We start from the raw sequence: 15,899 nt of genomic DNA, 5'->3' as shown, positions 1-15,899 counted from the left end.
AGTTGAACTGCTGTGGCTTTAAATTCCGTAAAACAAACATATTAAAGCTTATGTTTAAGGTGATCTAGCAATAAACTCAATTTTACTTCATTTTTTAGGCTGTAATTTGCAGCAGTTCAATAGCTGTTGAGTAGCCCTAGCAAAAAGTGGATAACAAGCAGTAGGGGGTAGGAGCGCTCAGGCCTTCTAAGGCAAAGCTTATGCTTACTCTGCATCCTTCCCAATTACAGAAGTCTTCTGTTGTACAGTTTTTCCTTGTCAAAATATCAATGTTCAGTATCTATACAAAGATCTGGGAAGGCACTAATAGATGAACAAGCTGAAATAAACCAAAGCTGCATTGTTTATGTTTAATATTGCTGCAATTTTGATGACATTCACAAGAAAATTTGTAGTAAGAGCAGAAATATGAGTATCTGATTTTAACTGAATTCTACCTTTTTTTTCTTTTTTTTTTAACTTTATTTTTGCTACTATTATTTGAATTGTGGCTTTATTGAAAAATGGCCAGAGTATCAATAGAGGCCGTCATATGATAGTTGGTAACCTATTGGTTCTGATTTTTTTTGGCAGATTTAGTTGCACTGGAAGATTGCCATATAGATTGTTGCTGAGCTTAATGAAGTGTGCTGGAGAGAGTGTCTTTTGGACTCTGCACCTATGTTGTTAAGGGAGATTGAAAATGGTTGTCAGTTCTCAATCAAAATTGCCCTTATGTTAATAAGTACAACTGTGTGTGCAGTGTAATTGTATTTGCTATTACAGTCACTAGCAGCTTATGTCAGATTCAATGTCAAGAAACTGACAACATTAATTGTGGAGCTAATTTGTGTCAAATGTTAATTAACAACCTTTATCAAGATAAAAGCAACAAATACTACTTTTCATTTTTGGTTCTGTCTGGGCATGATTTCACATACTCCTACACTGATGATAGTCAGTTTATATGTAACGAGATGAACATATTGATTGAATAATGAAAAGATGGATCTCATGTGCTCATTGTTTGTCCTTCTCCATGGCTGGCTGGCTACTATCACCCTAGTCTTAGCTCATCTGGACCGTAAATGAGTTTATCCTCATAACACCTATTAAACATCCAGACAGTATTATCCTTCTGGTACATGTAACTTTAGTCTTTAAAAGATAAGCTTAAAACTTTGCTTGTCTTGAAAAAATATCTACAAGGAGGGAGTTACGTCTACAAGTAGCGAATTACATCATTATATAACAACTCTGCTTGTCTTTTCCCTCTCCTGCTTCATAGAATCAGAGAATGGTTTGGGTTGGAAGGTAAATAAAGACCATCTAGTTCCAACGTCCCTGCCATGGACAGGATACCTTCCACTACACCAGGTTGCTCAAAGTCCCATCTAACCTGTCCTTAAACACTTCCAGGGATGGGGCATCCTCCGCTTTTCTGGGCAACGTCTTTCTCATTAGCCTCACAGTGAAGAATTTCTTCTTTATATCTACTCTAAATTTACCCTTTTTTTTTAGTTTCAAGCCATTACTTTTGTCCTGTCACTACACTCCCTGACACAGAGTCCCTCCCGAGCTTTCCTGTAGACCCCTTTAGGTACGGGAAGGCCGCTATAAGGTCTTCCCGGAGCCTTCTCTTCTCTGGGCTGAACAAGCCCAACTCCCTCAGCCTGTCTTTGTAGGAGAGGTGCTCCAACCCTCTGGTCATCTTTGTGGCCCTCCTCTGGACTTGTTCTAATAGGTCCATGTCCTTCTTGTGCTGGGGGCCCCAGAGTTGAGCACACTAAACACACAGTAGGAACTTGATTCATAGCAAGTTTTATTAGATTACAGGTGGTCCACCAAAATTCACATAGGACTGGAAACACATTGTTATTCTTCAAGTACCAAACAAAGCCAAGTTAGCTCTTCAGCCCTATTTCTGCAGCTTCACTACCTATTTACTGCTCTGCAGAAGATAGTAAGTAATTTTCAAAAGGAGGCATAGCAGTTTTAGTCCTTTTTCAGTTTTTTGCCAGTCCTAGATGGAGTCAGAAAACTAGCTTTATCTCTACCACCAATTAGGTTTTATAGAAAATATACATTTTCAAGTATACTGCCATGTAACACTAGATAAACAGTGTTGCAGTTTTCAGAGTTTTGGAGGTGGAGCTTTTTTGTTGTTGTTGTTTGTTTGTTTCTTTTGTTTTGTTTATTTCCAGTTTATCAGCAATGGGAAAGGCAAATTATCTTACAGTATAAATCAGTGCAAGCTCTGTTGCATTTGCCTGAATTGCACTAATGGAGAACACATCTCTGAATGTCTAATAAGGAGGAAAGAGATTCTCTTTTATTTGTCTTCTTTTTAAAATTAGTATTATCATGAAACAATATATTGCATATGAGTAAAAGTATGCCAACCATGGACATTGGCAATTAGGCCAAGTCCCCAGTGTCCCAAGACACTGTCAAGTCCCCAAGACCAGAAAAAAGGAAACATCACTCCCATTTTTAAAAAGGGAAGAAAGGAAGACATGGGGAACTACAGACCGGTGAGCCTCACTTCTGTTCCTGGCAAGATCATGGAACAAATCCTTTTGGAGGAAATGTTAAGGTACATGCAAGACAAGGAGGTGACCTGGGACAGCCAGCATGGCTTCACCAAGGGTTAATTGTGCCTGACCAATCCGGTGGCCTTCTGTGATGGAGTGACTGCATCAGTCAATAAGGGAAGACTGACTGATATCATCTACTTGGACTTCTGTAAGGCCCTTGACAGGGTCCCATTTGACATCCTAATCTCTAAATTGGAAAGATATGGATTTGAATGGTGAAACATCCAGTGGATAAGGAATTGGCACAATTGCTGCAAGCAGAGAGTGGTGGTGAATGGTTCTATGTCCAGGTGGAGAGCGGTGATGAGTGGTGTCACTCAGGGGTCTGTCTTGGGACAAATGCTTTTCAATATCTTCATCAATGACATAGACAATGGGATTGAGTGCACCCTCAGCAAGTTTGCACAGGACACCAAGCTGAGTGGAGCAGTTGATAGCAAAGAAGGAGGAGATGCCATTCAAAGGGACCTGGACAGGCTGGAGAAGTGGGCCAATGTGAACCGCATGAGGTTCAACAAGTCCAAGTGCAAGGTGCTGCACCTGGGTCGGGGCAATCCCAGAAAGGAGTACAGACTGGGAGAGGAACTCACTGAGAGCAGCCCTGTGGAGAGAGACTTGGGGGTTCTGGTGGACAAAAAGCTTGACATGAGCCAGCAGTGCACGTTTGCAGCCCAGAAGGCCAACTGCATCCTGGCCTACCACAACAGGGGGGTGGCCAGCAGGTCGAGAGAGGTGGTTTTCCTCTTCTGTTCTGCCCTTGTGGGGCCCCACTTGGAGTACTGCATCCAGGTCTGGGGGCCCCAGCACAAAAAGGATGTGGAGCTGTTAGAATGGGTCCAGAGGATGGCCATGAAGATGATCATAGGACTGGAGCACCTCTCCTCTGAAGAAAGTCTGAGAGAGCTGGCTATGTTCAGCCTAAAGAAGAGAAGGCTCCAGGGAGACCTCATTGTGGCATTAAAGGGGGCTTATAAAAGGGACGGAGGAGGACTCTTTACTCGGTTAGATAATGATAGGACAAGGGGGAATGGTCTTAAACCAAAAGAGGATAGATTTAGACTAGACATTAAGAGGAAATTTTTCACTGTAACGGTAGTGAGGCACTGGAACAGGTTGCCCAGAGAGGTTGTGGAATCCCCATCCCTGGAGGTGTTCAAGGCCAGGCTGGATGGGGCTTTGGCAAACCTGATCTAGTGGGTGGCATCCCTGTCTATGGCAGGGGTTTTGGAGTTAGATGATCTTTAAGTTTCCTTCCAAGCCAAGCCATTCTATGATTCTGATCATGATTATGATTCTATGATTCTATGATTCTATGATTATCATGGTGATTGGCATAGACAGAAAACCTAGTAGTGGAATACGTTTGTTTGCTGTTTTCCAGAATAGGTTTAACACAGTTTGTCACACTTTTTGTTTATTGGTTTTCATTGCTTTTATTTTCTTTGTTGTTTAACTATCTGAAGTTCTCCTGAACCCAGGATAGTTAAGCTAAATTTTTCAGGAATGAATGCACAGTATAGTTTTTAAACTCAATTGTTTTTCTGCTTAACCCTGGTAATGAATGGCAAAACTGGCAAATTTTCCAAAATGGACATTATCTCTAAGGAAGTAAGTTATTTTATTTATGTTGAGTTTATGAATTTGCCAGTCTCTGAATGAATCATACATTTAGAATTAAATATATGAATTAAATTAATCATATATTTGGAATTAAAGAGCCTGTGAGCTGATTAACTTACCCACACAGTGTTTTTCTTTCATTGGTTTGAGGTTAAATAATGAATTTGCAAAATGTCAAAAAGAATAAAAAGAGAATGACAGTGTATCATTTTTTTCTTGATGGCATACATTCACAATTTATGCCACAGAATATCTGATTCAGTCATGTCTCTGCATATCAGAAAGTTGAGTTAATACATGTGTAAAAAAGAATTCAAGGCTGGGAGTTTGGGTGAAACCCAGATGCTCTTCATCAGAATATATTTCTGTCTTTTCTGTGGTCCAAGCATAAAGCCTATGAGTGGAGAAAGGATTTTTAGTTTCCTTGCTCTATCTCTGTGTTTCATTCACTGTGGATTTGGAGATTTTTTTGTCACCAGAGATGTGCTTTTGTAAGTCCCCCACAGCAGCACTGGTGGCACACTGTTTTGCTGTGCTCAGACTTGCTATTGCACTTTTTTCAGGTATTTTGTTTGTTCTCAGTGAATACGTAGTGTTCAGTGGGCAAAATTAGCACAGCAGGTAGTTTATGGAGGTTTGAGCATTCTGGAAAGTTGAAAACACAGCAATAACAATTTTGTCTCACACCTTTGCTTAAGAAGAAAGAGTGCGGATTTTCAAATATGTAAGATTTTTACTGTTTTTATTTTATTTTATTTTATTTTATTTTATTTTATTTTATTTTATTTTATTTTATTTTATTTTATTTTATTTTATTCTTTGTTAGTGGTATGTTGCACCTTAGGGGTCAGGTAATTGTGGAGGTTGTGCATGCCCCATCCCTGGAGGTGTTCAAGACCAGAGAGGAGGAAGACCTGGACAACCTTATCTAGTGGGTGGCATCCCGGCCCATAGCAGTGGGGTTGGAATTAGATGTTCTTTAAGGTCCCTTCCAACCCAAGCCAATTATGGTTCTATAATATTTAATGTAGCAACATAACAACATATTGAGTCTGTTTTATAGTAATGGCTACAACATATTTTCTTGGCATTTAAAATAATTTCAAGATTTCCACCAGTGTTACAGGCATACACACTTGTAGTCTGCTGAGGTTTTGACATTTAAATAAACATGCTGACAAGAAATGTTGCCTGTAGAAAGGCCAGTTCAGCAGAATAACAGTTAGACAGACAAAAGAACTGAAGAACAGCAACTCAGAAACAAAAACTATTACAGTATAGGTACATAGCCGCCAGTTCTAAGAGAGGTCAGTGAAGCCAACCAGAGAGACTGAGAACAGAAAGTGACTGTTGAAAGTTGAAGAGGAGAGCACAGATTAATTGCAGCAGTTGCTGCACAGCAACTACATATAACAGCTTACAGCAGAAGACAGACCACAAAGCCAATACCCGTGGCTTTTGTTGGTGCTTGTTTGTTCTATAATTTAATAACCCTAAATACTCATATCATTCAAATCAGCATCTTCAAGCATACTGGATTGCTAAAAACTGCTCAGCTAAGAAAGAGAATGATGTAAATATATACACGAACTCTTCAACATTTCTGAACTATGGTTAGACATCTCAGTTTTTATATTGATTTTTCAGAAGTCATATCTCATGTCGGTGTAAGTTTGAAAGTTTTATTTCACCAGAAGTCTGATAAATTAAGTTTAATTATGTTTTAACAGAAAAGGAAGGTAAAAGTATAATTAATTAAAAATGTTCTTTCCTACTTTTGAAATTTCTCCAGTTCTCTGTCCTCTTCTGTTCCTGCAATAGCTGTATTTATTTATTTATTTATTGTGACAGAGTGGAATAATGTGGGAATAAACAGGAATTATATTTGAAACTGTGCCCATGCATATATCTCTCTTCTGTTATAGTCCTTTCTGCATAGACTCTTAATACATAGGCATTTACCTCCCCACTTCAAACTTACAAATGGCTTCATAGAATTTCTCCTAAATGTAACTGATTTTAATGGCTTAAAGGTGGGAATCTTGCTTTCGTGACATCCTGTGATCATAACATCAAGTCATGAGTCATGATCTTATCTGAGTTGATTGATGAGCTCATTTTACAGCAGAAGACAAATTGGATTTTTTATTTATACTGGTGATAAAATATAATGTGTGATCTTGCTATTTTTATGATATCAGATTCTCCATTTTAGTATAAATTTACTAGTAAAATCTGTAAGTACTTTCCTGACCTTTTAGTTATTTCTTAATGCTTTTTCTTGCAGGTGAATGCTATTATCAAAGAAACAAAATATTTTACACCTTTCTTCATTTTGAAGTCTTGGCATGACTTATTTTTCATGGGTGCTGCTTAGATTAATGCTTTTGTTTGTTTGTTTATTTGTTTTAGCACCACCAAAGTTTACAAGAACACCTGTTGACCAGACAGGGGTTTCTGGAGGAGTCGCCTCATTCATCTGCCAAGCCACAGGAGACCCAAGACCTAAAATTGTCTGGAACAAAAAGGGAAAGAAAGTCAGCAATCAGAGATTTGAGGTATTAGGTCCATTGTTCTGTTCCTCTGAAAAACATAAATTCCAGTCTCACTTCTAATCCCAATATATGTGTTCTATTATCAGTGATTAAACAAAATAGCTATGACCATTGGGAATAATCTAGTGGAAGCAGTTTTGTGCAGGTTTCATTTTGCAAACTAGTTATAAATAGCACTGTTAAAGGGAAAACTGCTGCTGCTGCATTCAAAACCAGCATGATCTAACTGGGGAGCCTTGGCATGCTTCAGTTCACCCTGCAAACTTTTCTGTAAAGGAGATGGGGAAAATTATTTGAGCAGTGATTATTGTCCCCAGAGAGTAAGCCACCTCTGTCTGTGGCAGTGTGCACCAAGCAGACCAAGCCTACTGTGGCTTCTGCTGCCACAATTGCTTACTAGTATTGCAGAGAGAGATGAAAGGGACATTATATTTCCCGCTGCTGCAGAGGAAATATAAAAGTTGTTTGCTTTTGATTCTTTTCTTAACAATATCCTTGGGAAAAGATATGGAGAAGCTGTTTCCTCTCTTTCCACAACCTTCAGTTAAAGGAAACAGTGAAGATAATCTGTTCAAAGGATACAGGTTCTTTGGGGAAATAAAACAACAAATAATATTCCCTCTTTTAGTGGCAGGAACAATTGATATCAAATATTGTATGACCTTTAACATGAAGAACAAATTCAGAAAATGGGAGAAGGCATGTATAATGGATACCAAACCAGGGCTGATAATGTATAATTTCCCCTGTCCCTCTTCAATGTTTTCACTGTTAACAGGTCTCTACTTTTGCATCAAGAAGACAACTGTTTGGCAAATGACTAATTGGTATATAAAACAGTGACACACATTTTTTCAGTGAATGATCTAAAATATATGTATAAAATATTGAATGAATGTTGAAGTCTTCAGTGTTCATTTTTAGTAGTTTTGGGGAATATTGCTTTCCCTGGGTTTCAGTTTAGACTTGTGCCAGTAGAAAAGAATTGCATTCCTTGCATAGACTATTTTTTTTATTCCTTTTTTTTGTTCAAAATGTATTTAACGATCTTTGAAGTTCTTGCAGTATGCAAAAGCTATCAATTCCTTTATTAACTTATATAGTTATTTGCTTGTATATTTACTACAATATGAAAAAATAATTTAAATTGAACGTAAAAGTGACCTGCTAGTTCCAGGAACCATTTGTTCCTTAAAGAATATATGCAGAGCTGTAATTGGATAGAGGGGTTAACATAGAAATGTTATAAAATCTACATAATTTATCCCATTCTGGTCACAAAATTTTCATACAAGTTGACTCTTAAACAGTGAAAGATTGGGCATGTACATGTTTACTGCGACGGCTGAGTTTTATTTTTCAATATGTGGTGTTTTACTTGATTCATATATTGTTTTCTCTGTGTCTATATACCAGGTTTTGGTATAGGCAAAAAGAGAATAGGCAAAAATACATCTGTTTTATTTCCATTAAAATATTGGAATGCAACCATTAAAAAAAAAAAAAAAAGTTTTAAAAATTCCTTTAGTGAAATACTGAGCTAGCTGTATAGTCAGGTAAGATGGAATGTATTTCAAAGAAATAGAAAACACTTGCCAAGTATTTTATATTTTTTAATATAACTCCTGAACAGAAGGCTTATAAAATATCCAAATAAAATACAGAGCACATCAACATTATAAGCACTTTTATTTCCCATTAAAAATCAGAGCATTAATTCACATTGTAGAATCTCAGAATAACAACAGAGTAATGGCAGAAATGAGATTCAAAAAACACATAAGGCATCTCTGGGAAACAAGAAAAATCTGAGATGGTCAACTATACCAATAGGAGAATAATTGGTTCTTTTTTTGTTGTTGTTGGTGGTGTGTTTATTTTTATTTATGTATTTATTATATTAATATTTTGTGTATTTCTTTGAGTTTGATTGCTTAGTAATAGAGAACATGAAAAGGTTTTACCTGACCACTTGTCTTTATAGAAGCCTAATGGATACAGTTGGAAGAGATTTCAAGTGGCTATCTAAACCATCTTCTTTCCCAGAGATGCTGAGGGTTACTATTATTATTATTATTATTATTATTAAAATGAACTTGATAGCCTTGTACAGATTACTGTGAATCTTGCATTTTTTCTCATGTCTAATCTGAACTTTTTGCTGGAACTTAATGTACAAAGTAATTGTCTTATCTAGTAACATGACAACAAATAATTTATTCCCTTCTTCTTGACAGTGAACAGGCTTTTATTTGAAGATTATTATCATAGAATGTGGAATGTTCTTGCTCACTGGATAATTCTTAAAACTGATTATTGCTCAAACAGTTAGTGAGCGTGACACACCAGTTCTAAAATTAAAGGCTAAAACAACCCTTTGTGGGACTTTGCTATTAATCTTTCATTTTTCATTTATATTGCTTATATGTATTCATTTACATGCTATGAGTGAATGTGATATGGGAGGATTCTTTCTCTCCTCTTGCTTCAAATAAATCTGATTATACAAATTAGAAAAATAAACTAAGTTACTGAGATGCCTTGCTAAGAGGAATTTAAAGAGAGTAGGGAAAAAAAGTGTTTTTTGTTTTTTTTTTTTTTTTAAATATTAATATTACACCATTCTGTGTGTGGCAAGAGGGTTGTTCTGTTTTGCCTTTTTTTTTTTTAATCTATGTTTTGTTTTGTTTTGTTTTAATCTACTTCAGATAGTGTGGGAGTGTGAGGAATTAACTATCTGTGGAGAATACATCACAGGAAAACTAAATTTATTTTATGATGTGTATTTTGGAGACACCAGACTTGAGACTTAAACTTGGCAATATTTTCCCAACCCAAACTGCTGCAATTGTTTTTGCTGGTCATCCAGCTAGAATTATTTAGCATTCAGATTTAAAGAAGAATGATTATTAATTTTAAGTATAATGACTGGGACTATTTGGATCCCATACTTTCATTTTTATATGCAAATAATCTGTCTGTATGGTTTTTGGGACTGTGAAATTTTCCTTTCATTCGTAAACATCGATTTATTAAGAGCTCTTTACTATTTTGTTTGCATTGAGGTCAGGTGGAGGTTTTTGTTGTCTGGGTTTCCTTAGGGCAATGACTTTAGTTAAAGAACAGGGAAAAGTGATTTGGCCTGTGGACTACGGAACTGATTTTTTCTCAGAAAAAAAATATTACTTTCATATTTCCATTTAGACTTCTTCCACTCATAAGAAGAAACTGAGCATTTTCTATAACGAATATGGAAAAATAATGGGGTAATAATGATAAATTAATCATAAATCCCAACTCTGTACTGTTTTTCATACTCTCAGAAAGACTAGAAGTCTAAGAAATTATTTGATTATAAATTAGTTGTACAGACTTAAACATATATGCAAATAGGCATACATGTAATTTTTTTGGTGCATATTATGTGTGATTATAGACATATTAATTATTTTGTAAAAAAAACAAGATTAATAAGTCATATATTAGTCATATCAAGATTAATAAGGCTTGATAAGTACCAATGACCTGAGTACTAACTTATTTTACTGACAAAGAAATTAAAGGGAAAAAAATATATACTATTATTATTTAATTATAGGGAAGCCTTTTCCAACATCTGGAGTGCTGCAGTACTCACCAATATCTGATGTGATTGTGACTGCAAAACATGAAGGAAATAATTTCATACTTTGCAAGTAAATATGAATATTTATTGTATAAATATTACAATTTCAAAACTAAACCTGAAAGTTTAGCCTAATTATTTAGTCTTTTAACTGCTACTTGTGTTCTAATTTTGGAGCACTTTTTGGATAAATTTACTGACATTCTGTGGGCTGAATACATAGGTAAACTGAGTAGTCCTATCTTGTTCAGAAATTGCCAAGCTTTTTCCACTTGTGAGCTCAAAGAGCGAAGGGTACTTTGCAAGCAGGTTGGGAATATAACCTGCAGCAGTACAAATTAATGTAACTGGCATAAAAAGGTAAAGTCTGGAAGATAAGAGAATGAAGGGAGACTGGTGATGAACTTTGGGATAGAAGAGCATTAAGTTACAGAATACACCTGGATTTTTTTTTTGTTCGTTTGTTTGTTTTTGTCCTGTCCTTTCTTGAAACTCTCTTGGAGTAGCTATTGAATGTTTACTGAAGAGCATTGCCCATATTTGCACCTTTGTTGAATTTGTCCTGGTATGTGTATTTGAAAAATGAACCTGGCTCTCATGTCACAAATACTGACAGGTCATGCACAGATTAATGGAGGGATAGGCATTTGTAACAACATCTGTGACAGCTGTTGTTTCCTTCTATAGGTAATAGAGTTTGATGATGGATCTGGATCAGTTCTCAGAATACAACCACTGCGCACACCACGAGATGAAGCTATTTATGAGTGTGTGGCTTCTAACAGTGTTGGTGAAATAAGTGTGTCCACGAGACTCACAGTTTTACGTGGTAAGTTCTTTTTCAACATAACAAACTTATTGTTAGATCATTGTAAAAGGGAGGTTTCACTCCAAGAAAATTAATTGCAGTTGTTTTCATATGTGTGTTATTATAATTCTAATGCTGTTAAATAGAAACTATTTCACGTAACACTTGAATACCTTATATACTCAATTTTTGACCATAGACTGGTAATGTGGGTATGACAGAGTAGACTGAAGAAAAGAAGTAAAACAGGAATGTCTTGTGCATAACTGGTTACGTACATTAGTTACTGAGTGAAAAACAAGGTTTTATGAATGCATCTGATCTACATTTTAATGGTGCTCTGGCTAGCTTAGCTTTGTATGATCAGCATTTACACTGAAATTTGTCCAATTAACAGTGACCTTGAAAAATTACATGAACAGTATTTAGATGAGTTTAATTAAACAGCTACAAAGTTTTTCCCCCAAGCTATCACAAATAAAACCAAAAGAAAAACAAAGAGGGGGGGGGGGGGGACGGACGGACTTTTTCCGTTTCAAATATACATGTTACCTGAACTGTATTTCTATTTTGGCAAGAATTTTTTGAGTATAGGAAAGGAAAATTTTTTTCATTGTCCTTCAGGGGTGAGGATATAAATGTTCTGCCAAGTCTGTTGTCTAGATAGTGTTCATAGTAGTAAGTGCTAGTAGTCAAATGACCTGAACGCTTCATTCTGTCTGCTGGAGATAAATGGAAACTGTATTTGTAGACACTTTATGAAATATCACTCTTCAGTTTGGAGGGGTGCTTTTACAGCTGAAGATTACCGTTTTGCATTGTGATATCACATTGCATTATTTGTTTTGCAGAAATAACTGCTAAGGGCCTGTTTATGTGAACTGATGATGTCTGCTTGACAGAATTTAGAGAACTTTTTTGAATGGTTTAAACACATTTTCTTTTTGTTCCTTCTGTCACAACAAACTTATGGAAACAAGAAGACTTCTTCTCTCATATTTCTTTTCTGGAGTTTGGATTTCTATTAAAATATATATATTTATGTTCCTATACTTCTGTTAGCTATTTCCATCACTGTGGATAATCCTGGTGTTACTTTTGGAGTCAAAGAACAACAATACATACATATGTATTTTCCTAGAGGTAGGCTGTTGTAAACAAATCATTTTAATATTTAAAGTTGTTCTCTCTAATGCCAAGGTTGTTTGCTCTGTTATCTTTTAAAAACTATTCTCGGCATAGACAATGAAAATGGGAAGACTGATAATTAGGTTCAGCATCTTAGGTTTGTTCCTAACTTTCTCAGATACATTTTTCCCTTCATTGTTTTGAATAAAGAAAACACTGTTTATGTGCAGCTTCCATGCAGTTGAAAATGAACATAAAACTGCATTGTCATACTGCATTAAAAGTTCAATGAATTAAAAAGAGATGCAAAAAGGGAGAAGGAAAAAAAAAAAAAGAAAAAGAAAAAAAAGAAAAGCAGAAAACAATGAGGAAACCCAGGTGGAAGAAATATTCCTTGCCTTCAGAATTTCATGAAATGTATTTACAAGACTCTCTGGTCGTGAAACGTGCAAGCATGTGTTTTGTTTATGCTATTCTAAATAAAGCAAAATTCTCATGTTGAGGTTTGTAGAAAAGGAATAACAGCATTCATCTCTGTTGAGGGCTGTAATGGTTGGAAAAGGCAGAAGAGTAGTCTGATTGTCAACACTATCTGACTGTAAAATGAGATCTGTTTCTTTGCTATACCTGTTGATTATTTAATTGTAAGGCATATGTGGTCTTTGCTACTTATTTCTTTCTCAGATATCTCAAGGCTACTTACAATACTAGCATTAGATTCTGTATAAAAAAATTCATAATTATATGCATATGCAAATACCACATGAACAAAAACTAAATGTTATTAGTTGTGAGGATAAAAATTTAAGTCAATTTAAATTTAAATTAATTACAAGTTGATTGTCTAATTAAAATGTATGAAATCTGGAAGAATATGTGTTATTTCCAGCCACGATACTTACGGCTTTTGCAACAGATGTAATATATTTTGGCCTCAGGAATAGATTTATGTATTTAATATGAAACTGAGAACATGAGAGAGCTCACGAGCATACTGAGACTGTAGATTCAGGAAAAGGAATAATATCAGAGAAAAGTAAGGACCATACAGAGTAACATCACATTGTAAGGAAATTTTGTCAGGGTTAAAATTTTGAGGTGCTTTAAATACAGTGACTCTGTTGATTTCCATGACAAATAATTATTCAGTGCTAAGTACATTAGCCTGGAAGATACGTAAGTTTGTTATAACCTTCTACTTTGCAATCTTACACAAATCTTCATGTTGTACAGTCTTCAAAAGTAGCCTTGTGGAAGAAACTCCAACTGATTATGTCTTTGTGAGAAAGACTATTTGCTCTGCCTTACATAGCTGCTGTAGGAATAAACACATAATAAAGGTGTGCAAAGGATTTAACAGATACAATCCAATGCTAAACAGATTGGAGTGAGTTGGATCTGTGGTCCGCTTACACTTTACACTTTACTCATCAGAGTATGTGTGACTCTGGATTGCAGAAGATATGCACATAACTTTTATGTGTTTTTCAAATCTTTCCATAAAGGTGCTATCACAGACCCAACTTGGCATTTGTGCTCAGTCTTGCACAAAAGGAAATCTTGGAGAGGAAGTCTGAGTTAACCCACAGCTCAACCCACAAGCACTGCTACTCTAATATGTGAGGTTGATGAAATTAGGATGTTTCCAGGAGCTGAAATATCCACCTATACGCATTTTTGTTTTGTTTTGTTTTGTTTTAATCCATTTTAACTGGATAGCCTATAAAACACTTGTGCATCACAGAACAGAAATATTTTTGCCAGTATATGTGTAATTTAGAGCCAAACTTGACAGTTTTTCTGTCTTTGGCAGTATATTGTAACAGCAGTTCTATTCACTACAACTTTTACCTTGTTTCATTAGGTTCGTGCATAGCAGAGCCAAAGGGTTGGGACTTTTTCTGTTACCAGAATAAATAAGAGCACATTCTAACAAAAGAAAAACTTTCACTTGCTAGGATGAATATAGTGACTGCCTGGACCAAGAGTAAATGCCTTAGATAAATTAAAACTGTTTTGTTTGTTTCTTTTTTTTGTTTTTCGTTTTGTTTTGTTTTTCTTTATATAAAGCAGGCAGCTGCTTTCCAGGACACGTTTACTCACATGACAATGCTCAATTTCACAGAAAGTAAGACTTTAAAGGATAAGCCTCCTTCCAGACAAGAGGAGTCTATATATTTCTTTTGGAGGCCTTTGTTTTAAAAATTCGTATTGAGAGCCATATGAGTGGAACAATATTTTGATATATTCATTCAAAATTATCAGTGTTCAATTGTCTATGGAAAACAATAAAGTGTAGTATCTTCCCATACTCTGCGGACATTACAAATAGAATGGCTTTCCTTTTGTTGTCTGTCTATCCTTTTAATTTTTAAAGTCACCTAGTAGTGTTTTTTGGACTTGCAAATGGTGCATAACAGACATTTTTAATGTCTATAGACAAATTATTCTGGCAAGTATCACATCCAAGAATGTAAATTGTAAAGAAGGAGGGAAGAAAGTACCTCCTTGTCCTGCTGTAGTAAAGAAATCAGCAACACTTCCATGCTGTTAATTTTAAGAAATACTGTTATTTATTTATTTATTTATTTATTTATTTATTTTAAGTGATTTCTTATTATCATTCCTTGACGAAATTCTGCCATGACCATGTGGACCCCAAGCATTTTAAATTCAGCTGCCTTCTCTGATAGTAGATGTTTGCAACACAGTGTAGTGCAGGTTTTAAGCAGTGGTGGAGAAGACACAGTAGAGCAGAATACCTAGGTGTGTTACTGGTATTTGCTTTGCTTTTTGCTTGCTATCTGAAAAGTAAAGTGAGGGACTACGTAGTACACTTTGAAAAAAAAAAAAAAAAAGTTGGTTGTTTTCTCAGCCCACTATTTCTCTATTACTGTTGATTGTATTGTGCATTATAAAATTACTGACATAAAGAATTTTTGTGGAGCAGGCACTGTATAAAGAAGGAAGAATTAAAGTAAAATATATATGGGAATTGCCTAGGGCAGATATTCCTCTATTATGCACGTTAGAAAGTGATTGATTTAATGTCAAACAGTCGTTGCTGCAAAAAATAAAAAGTAAAATATTTACTGAACTGTGTTTCCCTGTCCATTGATACACAAAGAGATTGAGGTACAGATAATTGAGAGAGATGATGTTTATTAGACTCTCAGAAGTCAAATAAATATTTCCATGCTATTAAATAAAAAAAAAAAAAAGTGCATCCAAGGTACATTTTTTATTTCTGCTGCCAGCAACAGATTCCATGATAATAGAAGCTCATTTCTGTATTTTCACTGTACCCAGTAGTAATGAAATGAGAAGGAGCTATTCTAAAGTAATCTGTCATCTGGGACAGCTATCTTTGAGGGCATGGAAATTAGACAAATGGAGTTGTATGGCTGTAGAGTTCGAAAATGTGCTGTGGGATGTCTCTCATTTCTAGACAAATGGGAGGAAGACCTATATGTATTCTGGGTATTAGCTGCATGGTAGGAAAAATTTACTGTGTTCCTGCTGGAGCTTTATAAACTTTGTATACCAATGTATACCCGACTTGACTGTTCTCTGTGTAGTCATAATGA

At 35.6% G+C, this 15,899-nt stretch overlaps 1 protein-coding gene across 6 annotated transcripts in view; it reads left to right on the top strand.

Moving 5' to 3' along the window:
• PTPRD (protein tyrosine phosphatase receptor type D) overlaps positions 1–15,899 on the top strand; it is a 410,278-nt gene that overhangs the window by 151,808 nt on the left and 242,571 nt on the right. For all 6 annotated transcript variants that reach the window (XR_013943869.1, XM_080574817.1, XM_080574819.1 and 3 more), the window contains exons 3-4: positions 6,609–6,754; positions 11,064–11,205. Coding sequence is in view for 5 of the 6 variants with exons in the window: in XM_080574817.1 (XP_080430943.1) it covers positions 6,609–6,754; positions 11,064–11,205 (288 nt within the window). In the remaining variant the exon portion in view is untranslated. The remainder of the gene's footprint in view (positions 1–6,608; positions 6,755–11,063; positions 11,206–15,899) is intronic.

The sequence above is a fragment of the Anser brachyrhynchus genome (genome assembly GCF_964034855.1).
Source record: "Anser brachyrhynchus genome assembly, chromosome: Z".
Lineage (NCBI taxonomy): Eukaryota > Metazoa > Chordata > Aves > Anseriformes > Anatidae > Anser > Anser brachyrhynchus.
This window is presented reverse-complemented; position numbering and strand designations above follow the sequence as displayed.